Consider the following 26,967-nt stretch of genomic DNA (forward strand, 5'->3'; position numbering starts at 1 on the left):
CACAATAAAAATAATTTTCTTTGATGTGATTTACTACAGTGGTATTGAGTAGAAACTTTTTCCAGAGGGTAAGACATCTGAAAATGAGCATGGTAAACATTTTAAAGTATTTTAAGAATGTGAAGGGTCATGTGGATTCACTCAAAACTAAATGTCTGTAATCTCCAGAGAAAAGCAAATAAAGAGATCTTCAAAAAATATCTAGGAAAGTGTCTTACAGGATTTCCTTTTTGCATGTGAAGTAGTGTTTGAAGGGGTAGTAGGCAAGATAGAAGCTTTTTAGCATCAACATAGTAACACAAATTTTATCTTTCCATGCTTTGATGACCAATGAAGAATCTTTTCATAAAGCTTGTCTGATGGCTTGAGATATGTTTTACAAAACTTCTCAGTAATGAGTGTATTAATCTGTTTTATACTAAAAGCTGCAAGTTTTATACTAAAAGCTGCAAGATGTTTAATTTATGGGGAAGCTGGGGCATATAAAGATTATGTCAATAGCAACCCAAGAACTCATCTGCAAAAATAAGACCAGAACTTGCAGTGCCTGAATCCCTGTGTTCTATTCAGTATGTTGCACTGCTCTGCATTCTTCAGCAGAAGTACTGTGCCAATTCTGAGTCCTCTGTTCTTCATTTGCCCTTTCCCATGATAACCCAGAGCACACTCAAACTAGTATATCTTTCCAGTGAGGTTGTATGATTTTGTGATGATTGGTAATACACTTCCTTGTTGTATTTTGTGAAAAAAATACTTCATTTACGTTTATCATGCCTCTGCCTCTGCAATCATATGGCCAGATACTGTAACTCATTATATTTATGAATAATAAGAAAGAATTACAGAGTTGCAATCAGTTCAGGAGTTTCCTTTTTATAATTCATAGAGTGGAGATTATTGTATTCAGAAAGTTTGAATACTGGATCAAAAAGTTATTAGAGGCAATACAAAACCCTCGAGCTTAAGTTTGAACCTTTGCTGAGACTTTTACATAGATGCATTTTTGTTTTGAGTTCATTCAAATCCTATAAAATGAGATCATTGAAAAAAGGAGGGGAAATGTGGAGAAAAAGACAGAAATTAGAGGTTATATGTCGCAGACATTTTTTCACAGAAATCCTTTCTTTCAGATTTCTGCATTTTCTGGGAAGCTGAGGGCCCCCAGAAGGAGAATATAAACAGTTGTTATCAGCTGCTGTGGAATGCAATGGGATGCACCTTGATTGGCTCATGTTCCCATGTTTATAATTAAGGGCCAATCACAGGAGCAAGCTGGGGACAGAGACCCTGGACACGACTTTGTTATAGATTCTTTCTTTCTATTCTTAGCTTAGGAAGCCTCTGCAACTTCTCTCTTTATTCTATTTAGTACAGTCATAATGTATTATATATCATATGTCAATAAATCCAGCCTTCTGATCAAGAAACAAGATTCACTGTCTTTCTCTCACCATGGAGACCTTCAACAGGTCCCTGTAATAGTTATATGTTTTAGGTGGCTAGCATGCCATGCAGTTTAAAGTATGATGCAGTTTTAAATTTGTCCTCTTTCTTGTCTCTGTTTAACTCTTCATTTCCAGTACTTAGTATTTTAAATTGGCTTCATAAGGAAGTAAGACCCATGAAATCTCACTTTCACTGCCCTCCACAGCAATAATTCTTGAGACTTCTCATCAATTAAACAATAGAGTAAAAGCCTTCAACTTAGAAGAAGCTGGTCATACAAATAGTTTATGAGAACTCATTAGTCAGGAAGGGAAGAGACACACTCACTTAAAGCCATGCAAGACTCAGATCTTGTTTAGCCTGGTTGGACAAAATGACACACATGCTCACTGGCTCATCAGTGTGCCAGAAAGGTAATAGCTGTGAGAAGTTAGGCTGAATCAACTTAGTTCCTGCTGTAATACAGAATGATTTCAGGAAACTGCATCAGAGCTGAATTTCACCCAGACTTGTTAGAAAGGAGTCAGGAGCTCTTTGAAGTAGTTGCAGTCATAATAAGCATGGCTGGGGCTTGATAGTAGCAAAGACTTCTCAGTGAGTAGCCAGACTGAGCTAACAGGTCGTGTCTCAAGAGCAGTGAACCTACCTGCAGGCAAGGGGGAATGGGCAGTGAGACAGGCTGATTCAGGAACAGCATATCAAGGAGCTCCAGAAACATACAAATCACTTCCTATACAAAGGTAATAACAGAGAAATAGAACTTGAAACTAATGAAATGGGAACAGAAGGTGAAGTATCAGACTACTGGAATTTTACTTGAAATACCTTCTAGTAGCTAACAGTGAAAGCACTACCAAGTCTGTTCAGATACCACCTCTAGAAACTGGGAAATAAGCTAGGCAGATGTAAGGCTCAACAGCCATTTTCATGGATATTCTGGTTCAACATTATGAGGTGGGTTTTTTAATAATTTATCTTAATCTCCTTTGAAGCTATTAGGTTAAACTATAAGAAACAAACAGAACCCCTTCAAGATGCAGAATAACTGTTATTGGTCATTTTCTTAATTATTGTGGGTCAATGCCAGTGGACAGCTAAGCACTACACCAAGTGCTTACTCAGTTTCCCCTTGCTACCCCCAGCTGGATAGGAAAGAGGGAAGGAATATCAAAAGCAAGAAAACTTGGGATCAAGAAAAAAAAAGAATTGTTTAATAAGTAAAGGAGAAGTAAAAGAGTGTAGGGAAACAAAAGTGATGCAAAGACAATCAGTCACTACCTCCCACAGGTAGCCTGATTCCCATCCTGTTCCCAAAAATAGATGTGTAACTTCCTAAACCATCTCTTTTCCCTGCTGTTGCTGGGCATGATGTGACATGTTGTGGAACATGTCTTTGGTTAGTTGGGTCATCTGACTCTTACCCTATTGCAGCAAATTGAGAAACCAAGGAAGCCTTGATGCTCTGCAGACACTGCTTAGCAAAAGCTGGAATGTTTGTTTGTTACCAGTATCATTTTGGTCAAAAATCTAAATCCCATACTAGCCACTATGATGAAAATTAATTTTGTCCTGTCTGGACCCAGTACACTTATGTAGGAAATTTGTAATACTAAAGGTGTGCTATTTTACTGTGACCTTTCAGTAAAATGTTATTTCAAAATATATCTTATTTCCATTCTTAAAGATTAAAAAAAAAAAAATCTTCATTTTAAGGATTCTATTAAGTCTTTGGTGGATATAGAGACCTCAGGATGCTTGTGGGAGGAAGGCTGGGATCTGTCTGTCGGTTTAAATGCATATTTTAAGATGACTTACATTTTGTTCTATAAGGAAGTGCTCTTTCCTTCTCTTCCTAGTGTTTCCCTACCAATACATCCATGTATGGGTGCTGCTCATTTCTCAATTCTGACGCTGTCACTTCTCTTTCTAACCAGCCTTCTGTGCTGGTGACTGCTGCTATAGCACTTTTGCTTTGGCTGGGCAGGCAAAGTGAATCCCAGTGAAGCAATTCATCATTTATGAAACTCCCACCAGAAATTTTAATATCAGCACCTGTGATCGATGAAGAGTGTTCCAATCAATGTATGGAGCATTTTAACACATAATTTTCACAGTGTTAAACTGAACTTGTCACGTAAATCCCCAACTTAGTATATGCATGTGGGGAGCCTAGCTGCCTTAAAGAAAAGCTAATGTATAATGCATATTTTATTCAGCATTACCATTCTTTCTCCCTATCTCTCAGAGTTTCTTTCCTTTGTCACTGCCCTGTCCTACACATATGTAATTTAGTGCCCTAATTTGGTCACAGCTCTTCCTATTTCATATATACCCGTGCACATTTATGTACATGTCAGTGTAATACATGCCTAAGCCATCTGGTATCTTTCCTTGCAAATGTTCACACAGAAAATTGACTGTGAGTAAGGTTCTGAACCTGCCTGTCCAAATGGTCCATATTTGTTTGATTTTTCTAGCAAATGCATAGATCCTATTAGTGAGACTGATCCAACATATTTCCATGTGTCAGCTGTACCTGCTGCAAGTGTCATTCTGTTCAGTGATAACAGGACTTGCATCCTAAAATAGAGAGAAAACAAGAACATCAGGTCCTTTTGAGGATCTGAATTGCTTTTTCTACCATCTGCTGACCAATGCTTTGAAAGAAAGAAAGTCTGTGTCTGGATTGACACCTTCCTTCTTTCTAAGCCAATAAAAGATCGGCCTGTTAAAGAGCCCAGACATGCCATGTTTGCAAGAGAAGCTTATTAGAACATAAAATGTCACTGGTATCATATGTTTGCAACTCATTGCAGTATACAGGAGCAGATACAGGTATTCTTTAGTGCATTTGTTACATTTAATTATTCTTTGAAATGGCTTAATTTTACGGTGCAATAAAACTATTTTATTTTTATTTTACTATGATACAGAAATTGCAGAACAAGTTACCAAATGGGAGAAAAAGATGTGAAGTGGTGCTTGACTTCCTTGTTTTATTGTTACATATACTTTGGAAAGATCTTTCAGATATTGCTGTATAAATATTTTTTTCATTAACAGGTAAATAGCCAGAGCTGGAAATTGTAGGAGTTAGAAGATACAATGCAGGACCCAGTTTAATTATCATTATGAGGTGTAGAAATAATTGTGTTGCTGGAAGGAGTGTTTGGGGTGAAGAAGTTCTGATGTTTGCTAAAGAGTAATACAATTTTAGATGGATCAGTTATCTATTCTAGCAGTGTTTACAGAATAAGGAAAATAAAAATTTTCCCTGATATTCAAATTTGGATATTCTGCATTTCATATATGTAGCTATGCACGTCATCCATTGCTTTTTCATGCACAATTCATTTCATCTGAAATCAACCATTATTAAATTCCATTTTATATTATCCAATAGGGCATCGTCAATCACCCAGGGAAAGGTAATCTTATATATTAGTCCAATAACATCTCTCTTGCACAACACATTAATTTTAATTGTAAGCATTTCATTAAAGCAGTATTTACTTGGTGCTAATTCCCCTGTATGCAGTATACCACTGACACAATGAGCTCTTTTTGTAACTGCATGGAAATTCTCCTCTATTCTAACCTTAAATACATTCAGCTGTATTGAATTACTGTGGAATTCTGCCTAGAGCCTGTAGTCATTGCATCCCTAACCTCATAGACAAAGGTCTAGTGCTGAATCAGCTCACCTTTGTGGTTTCACAGTCCCAGTATGCACTTGATACTGGGACAGACCATGGCTGTTTTTCACTTTTGTTGGCTTATGAAACATTCTATTGCTCGACTGGAGCACAGCCACAGCACTATTGCTGTGTGAAATTTTGCTGTTCCTGTTACACAGTCCAATTTTGCAGGAAATCACAGAGTCACCATTGAAAAATCTTCCTTCAGGGGCTTTGTGGGTCTCTTTTATTGTTTAGGCAGGTTGGAGCTCAGGAAGAAATCATTTCACTGATCTCAGATTGACCATGTTAAGAGGTGAGCAAAGCAGCTGTCTCTGCCTCTGCAATCTACTGTACCATACTTGTTTTCTTTGCCATTTGTGACACAAAATGCCTGATGTTAGCTGAGACAATATGTATCTACTGATCAGCAAGGACAGCTGTAGCAAAATTAGTGGAAGGGATTTATCTATATACATATTATTGCTGGGCTATTTGAATTAGCTTCTGTTTCTTCCCTTGTACCTTTGTATATCATCTGCACAGAATTTGCAGTTTCCCTATAACTGTATTAAACAGGAGAAGGAAATAGTCGTGTGCATGTGCACAGTTCTTGTAGGACAGACACACTAGACCTATGTGGCGTGCCAGTGGGCATCTCATGACCCAGAAAAATCATAACTGTGTTAGCATGACTGAGCAAAGGCTAATTCTCCCTTCCTTTGATTACTGTAAGTAGTCTGACTGCCCTAAAGTGCCTGTGATTACTGTTCACCTTTGGTGCCAAAGCTGCCTCATCTGGTGCTGTCTGGGAGGAGGGAGTTGGGGACTTCTTGCAGCAATTTATTGCATAGTGTAGGCATATGCTTGAAATCTTCACACACATTTTATTCTCTTCCACTAGAGGCCAAGACATCCCTCAACGTGTTTCTAACGATTATCCCTTGTATTCTTACCTCTCAGCCATATCTACCTCCTGTAATCTGTCAGTCTCCTATGCTTAGTACTGCCTTTCTTGTCTGCCTCAGAGGCCTGTAGAGTCCTTTCATCCCACTTTTGCTTCAATCTTCTTCTTGTCAAGTACATGAGCTGGTCCTTACAGCTACTGGTACTAGACCCCTTCTGCAGTTGTGTCATTGTCTGTACCTGGCTCTGCTTGTGTGCCTCCGGAGAAGGTGGCTACTAAGCATTTTAACATTTCATGCCATTTATTTCCTGCTATAAATCCATCAGCTTGGTCTTTTCATCTGGTTTATGTTTAATTTCTTTTACTGAAGACACAAGAGTAAAGGTGATAAGCACTGAGGGCCTGAGGGGTACAGTCACAGCACTGACCTCCCCCCTGTTCTTCTTCTGTGGGAGAGGTGAAAATGAAGAGAGAAAGTAGTTTGGGCTGATTGCCAGCAGAAGCAGATGACACTGCATTGCAAGGGAGCCAGAGAGCAGGGCAAAAAGCCAGAGCCTAAGTGTAAATGCTAGAGTTTAGGCAGACCTGGCTTCCAGTCAAACCTTCATGCATGGACTCATCAAAACCCCAATCAAATTTACATAAAATGTGTATATTTTTTCATGCTTTAAGTCTCATACTCCCTAATTCCCCTCATCATGCATTAAACCTCTTGCACTTCTTCCATTCTCCCTGTCCCTCAATTTATTCTCACCTTCCTCTTGCGCCTGAAAGCATTTTGTCTGCGGTGTCACTGGCCTCTGTGCTCTATGGGTGCTTCTAGTCTGCTCAGAAATTCACAGAAAATGAGCTGAGAATTACTATGTGGTCATCCCTTATCCAGTCTGCAGAATAAAAAAGTGTTTTTTTAGAAAATCATAGTAAAGCAACACTTAAAAATCACATGTATTGGAATGTTTAGATTGCTGTTCATTGAGCATATATTGACTAACAAAACATTTTTTAATGTAGATTTTACAAAGAAATACACTAAAATGTTGAAGACAATAATTAATACTTCAGCTACTAGTGTCTAAATAATCTGACGTGATTACTCTTGTAGGTTCCATTTGCTGTTCTTTATCATCTTTTTTGTAGCATAGGAAAGTTACAGGCACGTGATTGGTGAAAACAGATATACAAACTTATAAATAATAATATTTTATAAAATGGGAAAAACAGCATGTTTAGCTTTTCATCAAAGCACAGCTTGAATATTTAAGGGAATTTTCAGAAGTATATTTCCAAGAAAGCTGGAGAGCCAGTGAAAATGTGCCTGCCTTCTGCATGGCTCATTGCTTTTTCACAGGAAAATTCTACATCACCCTTAGCCTGTGAGCACACAGATGTATCTTACAATGAATAAATTTTGTCTGCTAGTGAACTAAGGACAATCAGCTGTGGCACAAAAGACCAGAATAGGCACAACAGTGATATCACCTGCTTCCACCATGAAACAGGGCTCATCCTGCCACTCCTTTCAGTCCCTTCTCTGCTCTGAAATGATTTTGTCTTACGTGACACGCTTTAACGCCATAGAAAGTTAGTAATTTTCATTTCTCTTACGTCTCTGCCTTTCTTGCAGGCCCCCTTTAGGTACTGGAAGGCTGCCTTAAAGCCTTTTCTTCTCCAGGCCCAACCACCCCAACTGTCTCGGCCTGGAGAGAGATATAATAGGAGATATTCCAGCTCTCTAATAATTTCAAGATAGAATTAGAACATGTTTAGCCTTTAATACAGATAATTAAGGGCCCTGGAGAGCAGTTAATTTGGGGAAATTGTTGTGAATAAAGGAGCACCAGAATTTGGCAAAGGAGCTAGTAGTAATTCTGGTGAACCTTAGGTGGGAATTGCAGATGCTCTTTATAGCAGCATGTAGCTGCAGGTATGTAGCTATTTCCTAGGGCATCTACATGTATGAGGGCTGAGAAAATCCCTCAATTTCATTTTGTTGTTTCTCAATGGTCACTTCAAGGTAAACCACTTCCAATTCGGGAACTTTATATTTACATCAGCCTAACTATGTGGAAAGGAATGTTCTCCCTCTCTAAAATATACTTGTGCCCCGCAGATAAGATGTGGCATTGCTTTTCAGAAGCAATTTAAGGGAGTATTTGTGCATAGCTGTTCCTGGCTACTTATTTCTGCCCCTGAGCTCCAGTTTGTCCTCCCCTTAGTTATGGTAATACAGCTAAGTGATGCTTATCTGAAAACCAAATCAACCAGAAGAGGAATAGTTTCAGTGACTGGGTTTACAACCTAGCAACACAAATTGCTATTTTTCAAAATGCCTAACAGGCATAGAAGTGAGAGGTTAGATCGGGGAATGGGCTTCTAAACCTTTTTTGCTGCTAATTATTCAGGAAAAGATCTGGCCTTCCTGTCCCAGTCTTCTCTGCTTACAGTGGTGCTGTGTCCTGATCATGTGCAATTATCACGTGTCCCAAAGGTAAACAAAGTTCAATAGGTTTGGCTGAGCCATCAGTAAATCATTAAACCATTCTCAAGTGAAATGTTAGTAAGGCACCACTATTGGTCAGAGGATGCTCAAAGCTCAGTATGATCTTCTTGATACACTGAATATTGTGTTTAATATGAACATGCAAATTGGTAACCACATTTCATACAGGCACAAGTAGGATAACCTGCTACCTGTTTTGATTCTTGCTTGAGAATAGCTTAGCAGTAACTGAATCACTTTGAGAAGATAATATGTTTAACCTGTTGTTTAAGTTCTTAGGAAATACTGTTGGCATTGGTTACTTGGAATTGTTTTGTTCTCTTATGATCTATGGGAAGGAAATCTACACCTGGGTGAATGACTGTGCAGATGTAGTGATACTGAGGCACACTTCTGCTTTGTTCCCAGAGGAGGCTACGCCTCCAAAAGTTTGGTGAGCCAGCCTACAGCTCAGACTATGCTTTGTTAATCTTTTGATAGAGAAATTAGAGACTTTTCTAGGCCCTGTGATCAATCACTATTGACTTCTGTGTTGTATTCTTCCTCACAAAGAATGTAATGGACAAGGTTTGTCCTCCTTCTGGCAACTCTTTAATCACCATCTCTTTGTTTTTTGTCTTCTCTCAGTCTGAAAGACTTTGTTTGCTTCTTAGTAGACTATATCACTTGGAAAGCATCTATTAATAATTTTCTGTTTCCTGCCGTGTGGCTGACAAACATAGTAAGAAGCAGGAGATACCACTCTCTGCAGTTTCTCTGCTGGGCTTTAGCATTTATTCTGTATACTCCAAGACTTCCCATTGAAAAGTAATCCAAACACTTTTCAAACACCTCAAACATTGTGTCTATTTGATCAGAAAAAAACAGCGTGCAAAGTCCAGCAGTGAGCCTGACACAATTGCAGTGAAATCAACAAATATAGTAGGAAAGACTTGTTGCTAGGTAAGAGAGACTTACTCAAACTGGCTAAAGTTTATTGGTCTTTTCTCCCCCCATCTGAGTTCTGTTTTTAACAGTTCATTAAAAAACAAGAAGTTTTTGGTTTTGTGTGTCCATACTGACAATTACATGAATCTTAGGTATAATAACAAATAAGGATGAACCACATGATCCTGTAATTTTCATGTGAGAAGGCAAAAGAACTGTCAGGAACTCTCAACATCCAAATGCAGGCATAGTGTTGCTATACTGGGAGTTCTCTGTTAATGCTTTATCATTGTGAAACCAAGGCTTGCTGAGCAGTCGATAGGTATTAGTATCTATTAAATTCTATTAGTATTAATAGAATTTTAAAAACACCCTTTTTTTTCTTCCTTTTTTTTTAAAAATCACTATCTGTGTAGTGAAGTCAATAGTAGAAAGATCATGTTCTGCTTTAAATAGCTATGACTTGCTCAATTAATTAGTTTCAGGACTGTATACAGTACCTGTATTCGTATCCTGGGCAGCTTCAAAATTGTATAAAATTTTATTCTTGCAGAGTTTTTTAAGCCAACTACAGCAGTGGTTTGCATGTGTTCTTTTGAGGTGCAGTTGTGGCTGGTTTTTTTGGCTCCAGTGTTATGTGTAGAATTGTATTCTGTGTATTTTTGTTCTTGTGATGACTGCCTCATGTATCAGCTGTTCAGACATCCAGCACCATGGTGTGAGTTGGATAGCCTAGTTATTTTTCCCTTGTGTTGGGATTCCCACTCATTTCCATGGAAACCTGAAAAGCTGGAGGAATAAAGCACAGAAGCAATTGCTGTGTTACAGCATGTGCAGCTTGTGCCTGTGAGTGCCAGTGTAGTTGTAGGTCTGGCTAGGCTTCCAGTCTAAAACCTGTAAAAGGGTTTAGCTTTTAGATTTATTTCTTATTCAAACATGGTTTTATTTTCCTTATGAAGGAATGTGTTATAAACACATGTCCTTACATACATCTCTTTTAATACTAATAGAATGGGTACACATGCTCATAAGTGCATATTCAATATTATATGCATGTTCACACATTGATACATATACATACACAGACACGCATGCACGTATGTCTCTGACAAAAACACATTCAGAAACAGAGGTATTAAAGTCTGTAAGAAATTAATAACTTATCCACAGAGTTATTCTAATGGCTGTCACTTTGAACGCTTTTCTTAATCGAATACTAGCAAAAACTTGAATAGATTAACAATGGAAGATACATGAATATGACTAAATATTCTTTTCAGTGAAATAACCTAAAATATTTGTACCTCCTTCACAAAAAGTCAGACATTTAAACATTGCATTTTGCTTCTGAGCAGCTGGTTCTAAGCAAATTCTGTGAGTAAGTGCAGAGACAACCTGAAGAGGTAATGAAATGGAAGATGAAAAAGAATTTAGAAAATAAATGAACACGAAGCCACAGATCAAAAAACAAGCTTGATCAGGGCAACCATCTTGAGTGTTTCTTTCTCTGTGTTTTCTCTGTGTTACTTTTCAAATCTCCTTAAAACCACTAGGTAAAATATGAAATTGGTTCTTTGGCTTTCTACAACCTATAGTACCAGTTTTTACTCCTTCCCTTTATGTTGTAGCAGGAGTATCTGACTGCACTTTGAAATCATCTGTACTATGGCACACTGCTATTTTTTTCAGCCACAGAGACACAGAAGCTGGGATACTATGACTTAATGTGAAAATTTAATTTGGAGATACCAACTGTGATTAAAAGACAGTTCCCCCTTCAGATTGGTTATGCTCCAATTCACAACAGGGTGTGATGCATGAAACCAAAGAAGAAAGAACAACATAGTAGTCTCTAAAACTGCTGTTATAAAAACTATCTGTAGGTGTCCTCAGTGATTTCCAATAATGAAGTGCAAATAAAACTTCTGAAAACATGTATTAAATACAAAGATCTTAGTCTTCATCTAAAATCCTGTACCTTTAATTTCTTACTGCCTGGTTTTCAACTGTAGGAGCCACCTCAGCAATAGCAAACACTGGTTCTAGGACTTAGATGCAGTTTAAGATTTGTGACTGCATACTGTAGGTAGTCGGCTAATTCCATAACTATACTATTGTAGATCAGCTTTGGAGAACTTTGAAACAGGGGAGTGGAGATTTTATAGGAAGGCTCTTAATCTGTGTCTTAAACATGAAAAAAAAACTCTCAGAAAAAATGGTAGTTAATAATATTAGATGATTTTCTGAAAGATGCTATTTGTAGCATCAGTTGCACATAAATGTAATTTTCCATTTAAAAAAATAATCTTTATAGGTGTATTGGTTGCAAAGAGAAGCTTGAGTGCTTTAACATAAAGTGCTGATAACCAGAAAGCAAAGCAGAGGAATAGAAATTTTCATATTTTAAATCTTGTAGTGCTAAAACCAGTTATTGGAGGAAACTGAAACGTGCTTTCTGAATGTTGGGAGAGGAAGTGCTGGCTGTGGAAATTAATGTAAGGTTCTAGAGATATTCACTGTAGATTTCAATCCTTTAGGCACTGGAAAGTGCTTTACAGTCTCCCTAGAGGTGCCTTTTCTCCAGGCTGAGCAGCTCCAGCCCTCTCAGCCATCTTCATGGGAGAGGTTCTCCAGTCCTCCGATTGTCCTCATGGCCCTCCTCTGGATTTCCTTCAACTGGTCCATGTACTTGTTTTGAGGACCCTCAGAGCTGGATGTGCTCAAGCTCTAATCTAGAGTTTTACTTTTTTTTTTTGGCTTTCTTCTCTGTTTGCATTAAAACAGTTGGATGTTTTCAAGTAAAGTACATAATGGGTATGCATTCCCTACCTTTACTCATTGGTGCTACGGAGTTGTTAGGCTAAATACTCCTGCTGGGCTTTGAGAACATGAGTGTACATGCACATGCAATTAGTTGTGTTGCTTGTAGTGTTATAGTGCATATGGACTGCAATCACAATCCAGAACTTTATTTTGCCAAGTGCTGTACAAACATATGCCCTGCCCAGAAGACTTACAGTATAAATAGATAAATATGTTTCAGTTTTTACATCAGTGGGACATGACTTGAGCTCAAAGATCTGCATATTATATTTCATTATAGTCCAGTGTGGTCTAATATACAGAGCAAGCATGCATGACTTTCAGCACACTGATGTGGTCTATCTTTTTATTTTATTGGGTAGAGACATATTTTCAGATATTTTAACTCTCTCATTTGTACATCCATTTACCACATCTAAGTTTGCATGCAAGTTTAGTTCTAGTTCTCTCTCCATATAATTCTGTTATGTGATATCTGCATCATGTATCAACTCTAGAATGTACAGTTCAGAGGAATAATGTTGCATTATACCTATATAATATGTGGTGTTAGTTATTTTGATAAATCTTTCAACAATTTTGATTTTTTTTATATATTCTGAAGGTCTTCTGTTGACATGCCAGCCATTGGTTTATCCAAAAAGTTTTCAAAACTTTATAAAAATTTCGATAATTAGAAACACTGAGTCTTTTTGCTGTTACAAATTTTATAAAGACAGATTCCCATCCTGTTGCTGGCACTGTTCCTTTCCAATAGGTGGTAAGAACAGGCAGAACTTTGGACATCCTGTTTCAATGTCTTTTGGAGCCAGAATGCTTTTTCTGCATAAATGGCTTTCTTTGCATTTGCCAAGAAACATTCTCTCACCCAGACAGAATAATAACTATACTAAAAGTATATTGTCTCCTCTGAAATGCTGCCTCAGATCCTACTTTTCATGTTAAGGGTTTAATGTGAAATTTGTAAAGAAAAGAAGCTGGAGAAGTGAGGAAGCCCCTGCACTTTACAACATTGTCTTTGTCCTGCATCAGACCAACTCTCTCAGTATATGTAAAATAATGCACATACCTACTTCCATAAATCTTCTTAGGTTTATCTCTGTTACTCAAGGATGAAAGGGACCTCTTTTTATGCAGAATTCACTTCAGTCCTTTCACTTAGTTGTCAAAACAAAACCTAATGATGCAGTTTTCCATCTTTACAACATGAATCAAGGAGATAAAATCTTTGCACCATTGGTGCTGCGTGGCTGGTGGTATAATAGGAGAGCATGTCACAAAACTAACATTAAGGATGCAGAGACGTAATTTTGAAAGTCTTAGTTTTCATTCTTTTATCTTCATAGCTTACAAACATGAACAGAGTTAATCAGATTCTTCCTCACTGTTATTTGAGTAACTGTATTAAGTCAGAAGGCAAAGTTTTAACTGAGGGTGGAATACGGGTTGTTCTACCAATTTGGTCTTGTTTGACCACTTTGAATTATTTAACAACAGTTCTTTCTAGATCTTGAAACCAGTACAGACAACATAAGAATCTGAAGCAGGAAATCTCTTTTGTACCTTGTTAAGAATAAATCTCTTTTCAATTTTCTTTAAAAACCCATATTTATAATAATAGAATTTACAGGTACTTTGATGTCAGAGTGACAACAAGAAATGAAATAAATTTGAAAAATGTAATAAATGTATATTAATAAATTAAAATAAAATCACTTCCTGGCTGTCCTTTCATTCCAGGAGGTAAAGGGGCACTCTTTATGCCAGCTTAATTGCATTTTAAAACTCATGCAATCATCCAAATTGCTAACTGTGCTGGTAATAACAGCTACTTAAATGTAGCACTTTTTCAGGCCTTGTATGGGCCACTAGGTCGCGGTGCAGTAGTTATCACTAAACTTGTCATCTCTGTCCTAGAAAGATACCTGGGGTTTACTGTATGCTATGCTACAAAATCCTGTCCATTTGGGATCTGTTTCTTCTTTCCTTTTTTTCCTTTTTTTTGTTTTACCCCAGAAATTGCTACATGCTAGTTTTGAGCAGAAAATTACCAATTAATATTCCTTATTCTTGTGGTCTCTTCTTTATGCTTTGAGTATTGTGTTGTATAGTTTTAGTGTTAAAACTATTCAAGTTATTGAACAACTGAAGTAGGTATTCTTGTTTTATGCAAAAATTGCAATAATCTGTGATCCTGTGTAATTTATGCTAATTATGTTAGAAGGGCTATGATTGATATTTTGCTTGCCTGTCTTACTAATTTATCAGTTAATTGTTGCACTTCTAATAGCTGTAAGCTATTTATAACATACCCTTTGAAAAGCATATTGGCCTGTACACTAACAACAGCAAACACTTCTGATACCATGTAGTTCTGAAATATTATTCTCACCATTGCTGTAATTAGACAAAACCTAAAACCAGAAAGGAGGTGTCATTGTTATGGAGTAGTGAATGGGGAAGAAGGGATGCTAATCTCTTCACTTAATAGTGACAGCAATTAGCTTTAACAGACTAAGATTTTTTTATAACTATCCTGTTTTCAGTGTGCAGACTGTTTACTAAACTGCAAGGCCTACATAGTTTTCTTTTGGAATTAAAAAGAAGATATAATAAATAAATGGGTCCTTTTCTATATCTGAAATACTTGTCTTTTACACGGTGTAAATCCACTACAGTTAGCTTATGTTTAATTGTCTTTAATCAAAGCCTTAAACACGGGTTCTTTCATTTTATAATGCTTATTTCTTGTTGTGCTTTGGTCTTTTTTTGTTCAGAAATGGTTGTAGGTGTCTTCAATAATTGTTAGTCTGAGTCAGTGCCAGTGAAAATCATACTGTTTTCTACACTGGAAGCAATTCTCGATGAACAAACCGTAGCATGTGTATTAATTGTGATATATTTTTGAGTTTGGGATACAAGAAATGAGATTTTAAAATCTGGTATTCTGTTTTTTTAAGAACACAAATTGCATATGTCTATATTGTGGCATACTTACACTCACTAATATCAATTTGTGGATGGGGTGACTGGCTTATATAAAAGCTTGTTGTGGGCATTTTATATAATAAAATATCTGTGTATGCTTCTCAGTATGACAGTACTAAATATTTTTTAATGGCTTTGTATTCAGAAAAATATGTATTTTTATACATTCCTTATTTAAAGGGTGAGTAAGTCAAAGATAAACCAGCAGTCTCTTCAGTTACAGACTTAGATAATGTAGGTAAGTTTGGGGGGGGGGGTGAAACCTAATCCAGTTTGAAAAAAATTCACAAGATGCACATGCCAACATTGTATTTTTAGTTCAGAAGCCCCTTGTTGAGGGAGGGCAGTGTGAGCCTGTGGCAGATTTGGAAATGAAATTTGCCAAGCAAAGTATGGAAGTTGAAGCCTTTCCCCTCTTATTTTTCATAATGATCTTTCGGTGTACAGCTTTTAAGAGCTGTAACTCTTACAACTCTGCTTCTGGCTGAACTGTGGGAACAAGCCAGTGACTTTATCTTTCTGCAGAGCTGTGTGATTTTTCCAAGCAGTTTGCCAGGCACACCTCTGGGAGGTTGTTCCCCATCAGAGGCCCTTTAGGCCTGACCTAAATGTAGGTGATTCAAAGAACAAGGAGGTTGAAACACAGCATGATTGTGATTACAGTCATTAGTACATTCAAAGATAAAGCTAAAACTCTAAAGAGTTATGACCACTTTGACCTGAATTTCAGTGAATGTACTTTAGCTTTTTGTTGTGTGGTGTTATTTCTGCATTGGTGATAGGTAGTACACTGCATACTCCTCAGTATTGGTGCAGGCCCCATATTTGGCTTGTTCTTTATTCTCTAGGGATTTTAATGATAATTCAAAGATGAGTAGTGTGAATACATTGAATGAGAGTTACAGAAAAGACTCATACAGCCCTTCCTTGGTAGGTACCTTTCAGCTCATGAAATTGGTGCTTCAATAAACATAGATGCAAAACTATTAGACAAATAGAAATATGGAAGTCTTCATTAGGTTGCTGTGGCAAAAAGCATATATATACTATATATACTATATATACTTTTAAGATGCATATTGAGTAAAGGTGTTTCTCAGTTTTGGCGCTTGTCCAGAACACAGGCTTCCATGAAATTAGGCTTTGCTGTTAAATCCTAGGAGTTAAATGTAAACCTGTCTTTTGGAGCACATTACACCTCAGGACTTGCACATGAACATGTGTGCAAGAACAAGTTATGCACGTGTGCCAAGGGTGGAAGCAGACTGTTTTATAGAGACTGTACATCTTGCATGTACGTCTTGCACATCTTCCCTAACCTAGTGGGTTTTAAGCCTAGCAGTGGAAGTGTAGAACATTTTGTGTTACTTGTGACCCCCATGTCTGTGAAATCTAACTCTGTATTTCAGTAAGTCTTATTGGCTTCCTGATTTCTAAAATTTAAATATTTTAATACATTTTTTTATTTTAAAGCACTCTTCTTACCAATTTTCTTCCATAATACTATGAAAAATCTAGGTCTGCCATAAGCTAAATTATTTTTCTGTCTTTGTTCTTGTACAAATATAACAAATTGCCACGTTTCAAATTTAGAATTAAAAAAATAACCTTTCTTATGCCTTATATCTGTCATTTTCAAACACATTGTGTTTGGGAACAGGATTTTAGAGGAAAACAAATCATGCCAGATTCAACAACTTGAAGAGAAGCAAGGCTGCTGCTGATCCCTGTCCCTGAGTTCCACCAGGAGCAAGGCTGAGGATTCATTTACAGCAAGCACACAAAGCCCATGTGTGCACTACATGTGCCTGGACATAAATACATGCTTGCCTAGCTGCTCACACAGATTCTAGAGGGACGCTCAGAGAACTCATGTGAACACAAACATCATGCACACAACCACACACCCATCCAGACAGAAGGAGCAAGCCACATCTTTTACATCGTTCTAAGTGCAACTATGACTTTTGGATAAAAAATACTATAACGTCTTAATTTTTATGGATGTAACCACAATTTCAAGAATTTCTGGAATAAATTCAGTGAATTTGGTGCAAATTTTGTTCAGAATCACCAACAATACAGAAAATAATCTTCAAGAAATTTCATTTTATGAAGTTACTAAAGGTTTAAGTTGCTTATCATCCCCACTTGAAAGTAGCATCTTCCAACAGAAATATGCTTCTTCTATTCATGACAAGGAAATTACAGTTATTTTAAGAACAAATTATTTCTCCCTATTTTTTGTTTGCTTCTTACTATAAATTTAACATTCATCTTTAATCTGTGCTGCTTCTGAGTGCTTTGCTGACTGCACTGGAGAAATAAGTAGGCCTGTTTTTCCTTCTGTTATATTTAATTTCTTATTAGGAGGCCTTCAAATCACAGACTGCTTTCTTTCAATGTCTGCATCTAATGCAAGGAAATGTGAATTCTTGTTTAAGCCTATCTGTATAACCAAAATATGAGTTGTAACAGGAGCTTGAAAACCTCTTAGACCGTTCTTTTTTCTTCTCATGTGAAAAAACATAAGTCCCCAGTAAGAAATGCTTATAAATGTTATAAATGGGGGGGGGGGATGCACATGACATAAAGCTACTGAGACTTCACTATTGGGAGGTCCTGTCAGCATGTGCGGACCTTCACCACCCTGACCCTTCACAGATCAAGTGGTCTGGCACAGGACCACCATCAATGACTGGTTATGGTGCAATTTGAGTTGCTCAGCTGCATGGATGTATTCCGGATGTGTTTTTCCCAGTGGAAATTCTGATTCATGTCCCAAAGCCTATTCACTGAGCATATCCAAAGTAACTTCATGCAGCCAGACTGACGAGTGGATATCTTTGCTCCTAAGAAAGTGCTAAAGATCCAATGCTGTTTCTTCTTACCTCTTTTTTCCATACTACTTTCTCATTCTTCATATCTAAGATAAAAGGAGGTAATAAGAGAAAGATGCTCAAATGACCTCTGTGCTCTTTGGGTCTTTTCCACTCTAATCTGAGGCCAGTAAGAAATACCTGAAAGGGTTCTCTGCTTCCTGTGAGGTTGCTTCATTGAACCCCAAATGTATTTCCCCATTTAAAAAACGGTGATGTATGAGGAACTTGTGAGTTTAACCAGAATTCTGCTTATTCTGGCCTGTATTTACAGATTTGTCTGCAGCTTGCACTGTTCAACTGAAAATGGAGGGATTGGATTCCCTCTGTGCATTACAGCAGGAGTATGACTCTTACTGAAAGTTTCAGAACAAGTCCTGAGGACATATTCTCCTGTTGTTCTGCAAGAAGGACTCTCCTTGATATTAATAAAACCTTTGTGTTCATCACAAGTGGAAGAGAGCAAAGGATTAATTTATATTCTAGTCATTAATTTGCCCACGTGCCTATTTGTTCACTTTGTGTTATGTACCCTCAACTTGTAACTTTTATCTTTGCAGAGTTCCCCTGGAACTCTGCTCTGGTTGTATGCTGATATTTTCCTAAGGGGAAGATTCAAATACAGTAGTTCTTTTATAAAGTTCGCCTTTTCCTAAAAGGGTGCTCTAAAATATTTGAACTAAATTTCAGGTGTCCATCTGAATGCATCTGGGTTTGTGGAGGAGAGAGTCTGAAAGGAAAGGAAATTGGCTTTCCATTCTGCCTAACTTTTCCTTAAAACACTCCAGCAGCTTCTTAGAGTAACTTTCTATCCTGCAGTTTTGTGCCTCTTTTGTCTTGCAGATCTTAAAATATGAAACAAGCAGCTTAAATGTATTTGGGAGAATCAGACAGGTTTCTGTCAAAATCACAATCTTGAATTTTACTGTACTTTTTTAATAACAGTAATAGACGATATTTAATCAAGATGATTGAAATATTAAGAACTGATTTTAAAGAACTGACTATGCAAATATCGTCATAATGAGACTGTCAAAAGCCTTGTTAAAAATGAGGCAAATGCTATCAACCACTCTCCCTTCACCCACAAGTACACACATTTTAGCCTAGAATGCAACTAATTAAAAAAAAAAAAAAAAAAGAACAGCAGGGCATAAATTAAGGTTCAGATATTGTTATTGATTCAGATTTTGTCTGCCTAGGGGAGAGGAAGACCTGCTGAAGCAGATAGCGTTATACAACAGAGATATTTGGGGCCCATTGAAATAATTGATAAATGTCCCAGTTACCAGGTAGCTTAAACAGTGTCTCACAAAACATGTCCAGTTTATAAAAACATATTCAGATTACTACGAGTCATAATTGAGAAATTAGTTTATTTTGGAATACAAAGACATGCTTGAAAAGAGGTTATGTTACAATTTGGATTTGCCTGTTGTTTTCTGAGGAAAGCAGTAGAATGTCAGTTTGCAATTTTTTTAGCAAGACTGCACAAAATACTTACGTAGTATGGGATACACTGCTTACATAAACTATTCATCATCTCCAGGTCGTATTTCTTTGATTATAGATGTAGGAGCATTTTAAATGAGAGAAATACATTTGACATAATTTGTTTTGTTCCTTGAGACATTAGGTTTAAAAAAAAATTCTTTGAATCCTTTAATTTTTCTTTCACACAGAAGAAATATAATTTTCTTTTAGTTATAAAAAGAGATACTGAGAAAACTTTGGTGATTAAAATAGTAAAGAAATCTTACCTGCAGAAATTTGCATCTTGCATCATAGGGGATGAAAATCTGCCTTTACTGAGTAACTTGAGTAACATGGAGATAAATTTTAAACTGCAATCTTTTAATGTAATAAACTCATTAGGTTTTCAGGAAGTCATATTTTTCTCCAAACATTTTACTTTTGTCACATTATGAGTATGTGCAATATTGCTGATTAGGGAAAAGCAATATTTCTAACAATTTAAGAAACATTCTTGATTGACCATAACAATTACGCAGTAATTCTAGTATTTGACAGTCATTCCCATATATTTTTGAGGTCACAGATGATCATCTACAGAATCACAAATGAGTAAAGTTGGAAGGGACCACAGTGGGGCATCTGGTCCAACCTCCCTGCTTAACCAGGGTCACCCTAGAGCACATGGCACAGGATTGTGTCCAGATGGTTCTTGAATATCTTCAGTGAGGGGCACTCCACAGCCTCTCTGGGCAATCTGTTCCAGTTCTCAGTCACCCCCACAGTAAAGATGTTCTTCCTCAAGTTCAGGTGGAACTTCCTGAGCATCGCTAAGTCTTGTCCTATTGCTGGGCACCACTGACCAGAGCCTGTAAACATCCTCTGACACCCTCCCTTCAGATAGTGACAGACATTGACGAGGTCCCCTCTCAGCCATCTCTTCTGGAGGCTGAACAGGCCCAGCTCCCTCAGCTTTCCTGAGCAAGAGAGATGCTCCAGTCCCTTAATTATTTTTGTTGTCTTCCTCTGGACACTCTCCAGGTGCTCCATGTCTGTCTCATCCTGAGGAGCCCAGAACTTTCTACGGGATAGACAGTGAATGCTTTGCCTCAGTAAAAACTGGACATCTTTTGAAAGTGTTTGAGAATCAAATTTTTGGATTTGAAGAAATACAAGTAAGGAAAATTACCTAGGAAAGAAGAATTTTGGAAGTCCAGATCTAAGGCCCTTATCTCTGTTGTGGCTTTCTAGACTTCTGATACATCATGTCTAGAGAAAAACCATAATAATTCACTAAGAAAGTGTTGGCTGACTTGGAAATTTAGGAACTTGGGACTGAACCTTGCAGTCACCATGCCTCTATCTAGAAATACCTTCAGAATTTTAACTAGAAGAATAATTTTCAAGAGTACCTGCCCTCAGGGGAAGAAAATGCTGACCTACTTCCCCTCAAGGGAGCAAAAATCACAATTTGTCCTGGAAAGGAGGCCAAATCTCTTGATCATTTACATGAGAGAAAGTCCAAATGGTAGATATGTGACTGTATCTAGAGACAGGGAGAGTGGTGCTGGTTGCAAAACTTCTAGGAGTTCAGGTAGCTCTATGGTGAGACTCAAAGCCTTAAATCCTTTAAAAGGACTCCAACAGATTGTCCAGCAAGCTAACAGATAAGGTCCCGTTGAAAACTTGCTCTGTGTTCTTAGAAGTTACTGATCGTATCTGAATAATTCAGTGGTTTTCTGGAAGATTAATGTAGCCTTGAAGGTTGAGCAGCTACGGATCACATTCTGCTCCTCAGCTGCAGCAGTGCAGAAGTTGGTTGTTGCTCATCTGATTGTCCAGATCCACTTCACTGTTACTGACTGGCAGGCTGTGATCTAATGTCTGTCAAGCATGGCCCACAAGTGTTGTGCATAAATGCAGGAGCCTGGAACCATGTTCTTCAGATGGATCAAATCTGCCAAATGACACAGGCCACCATAGGTAATTGGCCTGTCTCCAACATAGTTTATCATTCTGTTAATTTCTCTATTATTTGCATATTTCAGTAGCGTAAAATTTTCCAGAGTACTGATGGAGATACTGAATATTGTAGGGGTAAAGTTATGCCAGTGGCATTATAATAGAAAGGGTCTTGTTAAATATATATTTTTTGTTTGTTTTTACAAATAGTTTTGTATAAAAATGACTTTTATACAAAATATTTTTTCTGGAAAACTATTTTAATGCAGATTTTTCTTTTCTGGAGAAATATTTGCTAACTGTGATAAATATGTTGATTCTAGGAAGCACTTACTGTCTGAAGGCTCAGCAAGAGAAAGCAAAATGTTTCAAAGGTTTCTAAGGATATGATATCCTAGCATAGCTACCTTTACTGACAACTTATAGAGTATTCTCAAAGAGCAGTGTCAAGTGTTTTTGATTACAGATTTTCCATGATGATGTGTTGACTGGTGCTAATTAGGTCATCATCTTGTATCCCATATTGCTTTTGTATGACAATACTAAGGGTCAGCACCAGGAATATTAACTTAGTCAGCCTCACCATCTCCTCAGCAATTAGTAAAGGTTAATTTTAAAAGTTCCAAATAAAATTTTTTCAGAATATTTTTTTTCAGTTTTTTTCTCATTCCCCAAGTAACAGCAATGTATTGAAGACCTATTAGCCTATGTTTATTTTGGGGGGGTAAATGTTGTCTGAGACTTTGATTTTAAAATGAAAAATACTGACAAATATCTCTTTTAAAAAATTTTCTTGTTGATTACTATTACTACATTTTCAAATAATTATAATAATCATCAAATCTCTTTTATTAATGAATTCTTCTCTTATGAATACGTACCTTTTCTGTTTTTAACGTTTAATGAAATACTTTCACCTGCTCCTAACTGTAGTCAATTTATTTTATAAGATTGTCTTCTTCTCATTTTGTCTCATTATTATTTCCAGCTTTCAAATACTGACAATTTAAAAGCACCTTGTGTTTGTGTGTGTGTAGTAGTAGTTACTGGTATAAGATTCTGTACAGTGAGATGTAACAAGTCTTATTGCCTGCATGCAGTGACCACACAGACATTTTTTTTGTTTTACTCAGAAAATTTGTATTTAGCATAGCATCTTGTGATTTATTTGTGAGAGCATTATAGCTATTCATGTCTTGTTTCCCTAAATCTTTGGTAACATGAATGCATATAATGGTGGTACAGAGTTCCCAGATCTACCTCTCCCTGCCCATTCTCCTAAGTAAGACGCATTCAATAATTTGGTTCTTTTAAATTCTAATTTACAGATTTAATTTCTGCCTAGACCTCTTTTATCTTTTCCGTCTGGGAATTGAGGATTGTAGAATCACAGAATGGCCTGGGTTGAAGGGGGCCTTAAAGATCATCTAGTTCCAACCTCCCTGATTTTGCAGGGAATATTCCACTAGACCTGGTTGCTCAGAGCTTGCTCAGCCTGGCCTTGAACACTGATGGGGATGGACATACACAACTTCTCTGGGCAGCCTCTTCCTCCCAGTGTCTCACTACCTTCATGGAATATCTTCCTGATACTCATTCTAAACCTACTCTGAGGCTGAAACCATTCTCCCTTAGCCTGTCACTACATACCCTTTGTAAAATGTCCCTCTCCATCTTTCTTGTTGGCTCCATTCAGGTACTGGAAGGCCACAATTAGGTTACCCTGAAGCCTTCTCTTCTCCAGACTTAGCAAACCAAATTCTTTCAGCTTTTTCTTGTAGGAGAGATACTCCACTCTAATCAGCTTTCCATTTTCATTTCTAGAGCTTCTCTTTGAAGAAATGTTAACATTTTCTTCTCTTCCTATTCCTGATGCCTTTCTCTTTGCTTTGATATGTAATATTAGATGCCAGGCTAAGACTAACCCTAGCCAGCATGTCCTCCATGTCCACAAGTTTTTTTCTGGAACAGAGGCTAAGTAAGAGCTGAGCTACAGAGCTGTAATTTAGAGGTCATGAATGAAGTAGAACTACTAAAGTGGACTCCTTGTGAGACCAAAGTCTGCATTTCCTTTTGCTGCATGTGAAAGGGGTGAGGAAGTCCATGTTTGTGTCAGATTGATGGTCTCGGTATCAGAATTATGTTCCTGGCCATGGAAGTGCCAGGGGTGCCACTGAGGACTGACAATGGTAGGCTGCCAGATGACTGTACTTTTGCAGAACCAATGCAAATCTTGCTAGAATTACAGGAAGTAGCTTACTCCCAGCATCCAGCATGTAATTCATGGAGAAATGAAGGCTGAAGTTTTGATATGACTGACAAAGATCTGTAAGCAAGCATATAAATATCAAGGTAAAGCAAAATTCAATTGACTAAATGTAGGCATCTATCATCATTTGATGTGTCCTAGAGCATCCAAGACTCGCATTGGCATATATGAGAGGGCATCTAGGTCACAAAAATGGCAAGTCAATTTGTGCTTTTCTGGAGTAGCAGCAAACTAGGTAGGATGTACAACAAAATTTATAATTGCATTGTATGCCAGCAGCTTTTATAATGTTTTTATTTCTTTGACCTGCTTCTGGATATAGATTTTGTGGATCTTACAGGGCTTTTCCAGCTTCGTGATTTCTTCTGTGATTGTCAGTATAGTTAAAAGTGTACTGTACTACCTTCAGTGTTTTTGAAGTGCTTACTTTGGTTTAGAAAGACAGATAAATCTGTTTTGTAGTTTGTCCCTTATAAATGCACACAAACTATCATAATAACTGGGGCAGCATTTCCAGGTTAAGATCATAATAGTTCTTTCAGCAGGTTTTTCAGTATTGACAAATGAGGCTAGATAATGTTTTTCAAACATTTTAAAAACATACTAGTCTGAAGATAAGTAACTTCACTTCTGGTCTCCTGTCAAGTCCTTACACATTCAAGACTTATAAAATAATACAGTGCACTGTTTTCTTATTAGCAAAAGGAAAAGAATATTTTCATCTAGTAAATAGTTTTTCTATTCCAGAGATGCTGTTATGTGCTTTGATATGTTAGCTTTAAAAGCTTCAAATGCCTCTCAAGTCATTGGAGCTAAGAAACTGGCTAGGATGTGAACTCAAGGTGTAGGATAGATACTGTGGGTGGGTAATGTTTAAGATTCAGTTTAGGTGCCTATAGGAGATATCTACAGGCATGCCAAGTGTCTCATGCAATAGATGATGGAGAGCTAGACAGCAGAGACAGAGGTGCCTAGAGACTGATTTTATCCAGCTGGAGTAGCTTCATGGAGCTGATCAGAGGAGTTGGTCCTCAGGCTCCAGTGGCTGCGTTAACCTGGGGGTAAATTCAGTTGTCTAAGCATAGGCAGTTAGTGACATTTCTGATGCCAGAGGATGCCTGAAACTTCTGCACAGGGTTGTAGATACAACAAAGGATAGGTCTGTACCTTTCCGTACTTTTCTGGACTGGCAGTTGAGGGTTTGATGGAATACCTTGTGGGATCTCAGAGAGCGTGATCGGTTGATGAAGATGGAAGCTTATGCTCCAAATGTATCTGCACTCAGCTAAATATTAAATTAATATGAAAATGAAATTCTTAATTTTAAAATTAAACCCATTCAAAGTTATGCAGAAGACTGACCTGAAGCCCCCTAAAAGTGTCTGGTGCTCTATTAGCTTTCATAATATCAATCTATTTAAATTACCCCTTTAGTGTGGAATATAGCACACTACCAGGAATCAGATGATGACTGCTGAGAAACAGAACTACATCAGTAGCAAAGAATCTTGTGAGAGTGACACTTTCTTTTTACCAAATCCCTGCCACCTACAAATTTTGTTGAGGTGATTCTTTCCTCCTGCTGTTACATGTTGAGAGAGCTCTTTAAAAACACTCCTTGATTTGTTCTTTCCTAGTTACTTCCCAAATTGTTTGTGTTAAGGTACTGACCAAAGAAAGTTAGGTGACTAAAGGGTTAGCTGCAAGTCACTTGGACCCTTTTCCATGTTTTTGCATGAGATATATGACATTCTTACCAGATATCAATCCAAGGATATTGCTATAAAGGAGGTGATTGATTTTTTTTCCCCTGGGGGAACTAGAGCTCCATGGTCTATTTCTGTGCTTCCTGACCTTTACAGTATCGTCACTATGTATGAAACACTGGAAATCCATCATGCTATCTTGTTCTTCTACAGCCAAAGGAGCTGGTGACACAAATACTGCATATATTTTCCCTGACTCAGTCTCTCAACATAGTTCAGTGCAATTTGCTTCTGTTGAACAAAATCCTGAACTCTAGCTGGCTATTTAGTTTACCTTTTAAAATCTGGTGACAATTGTGCATGTAAAATCAGAAGAAACTATGTGGCCCTACATTATTACTATAAGTCAGTGATGGTGATACTTGCAAAGATCTAATCTGTAGGGTTGCCCTGTCTGGTAAACATGTAAGATTTCTATGTATTTATTACAGCACAGAAAACTACACTGGATTGGCGAGCTGATTGTAAAATGAAGATAAAGATCTAGTCATGTAGCAAATGAGCCCATTCCTCAAACTTGAAATACACAACTAAACTATGAAACATGCTGGCAAAGATTGTAATGCCATATTAAATAACATGAAACATTTGAAGGTCTAATGGTGAATCTTCATCTCCTTTTCAGTCATTATTACTTCCTCTATTTCCCACTGTAAAGGCTTTGGTTAGAAAACAACCTGTGGTGTGTGACCCCTTGACTTTAGTTTTAAATTATGTAGAAATCTATTGAATCCTTGTTTTGGAATATTTGGGAGTAATGAAGGGTTTATGGCAGAAACATCCTCTTGAAAAGAGGAAACAGTGCTTAGTTGCACACAATTTGCTATGAAAGCAGGGCACAGAAATGTTTAAAGCATAAATTACTGCATTTTCTGTTTTTACATGAACACAAAGAGCCTAAAAATCCCCTGTAAGGAGAACTTTCCCTTGCAGGATAAAATGGAATTAAAATAGTGTCAATAAATCGTGTGAGAGACTGTATCAGTGTGTGCATTGATAGTCTGTGCATGCAGGATAAGAACATTGACTGCCTGCTAATCTATTCCCAGATGGAGGTGGATGCAGACGAGAAGCGCCATCGCACACGCTCCAAAGGTGTTCGAGGTATGTCTCTTGCTTCAGTAAATCACTCAAGGCCCCTGCTCAGGGTGACCTTCATCCTCCAGAATCTCTTTGCACGATTCATTCTGACCCTTGCTTTTACACAACCTTTCTGGTAATTTTCTGTAGAAGAGGGGTACTTGTAATAGATGATAAATTTTTATATGTTTTCCATCTCTCTGCAGTTCCCGTGGAACCAGCCATACAAGAGCTGTTCAGGTTAGTGCTCTGAGTGTAAAATGTATCCCC

At 37.5% G+C, this 26,967-nt stretch overlaps 1 protein-coding gene across 14 annotated transcripts in view; it reads left to right on the forward strand.

Annotated features, from left to right (window-relative positions):
- The window catches only part of MYT1L (myelin transcription factor 1 like), a 310,091-nt gene that overhangs the window by 153,805 nt on the left and 129,319 nt on the right, over positions 1-26,967 (forward strand). For all 14 annotated transcript variants that reach the window (XM_058800681.1, XM_058800680.1, XM_058800684.1 and 11 more), the window contains exons 3-4: positions 26,667-26,721; positions 26,904-26,937. In XM_058800681.1, coding sequence (XP_058656664.1) covers positions 26,667-26,721; positions 26,904-26,937 — 89 coding nt within the window. The remainder of the gene's footprint in view (positions 1-26,666; positions 26,722-26,903; positions 26,938-26,967) is intronic.

Source organism: Ammospiza caudacuta, chromosome 3 (genome assembly GCF_027887145.1).
Source record: "Ammospiza caudacuta isolate bAmmCau1 chromosome 3, bAmmCau1.pri, whole genome shotgun sequence".
Lineage (NCBI taxonomy): Eukaryota > Metazoa > Chordata > Aves > Passeriformes > Passerellidae > Ammospiza > Ammospiza caudacuta.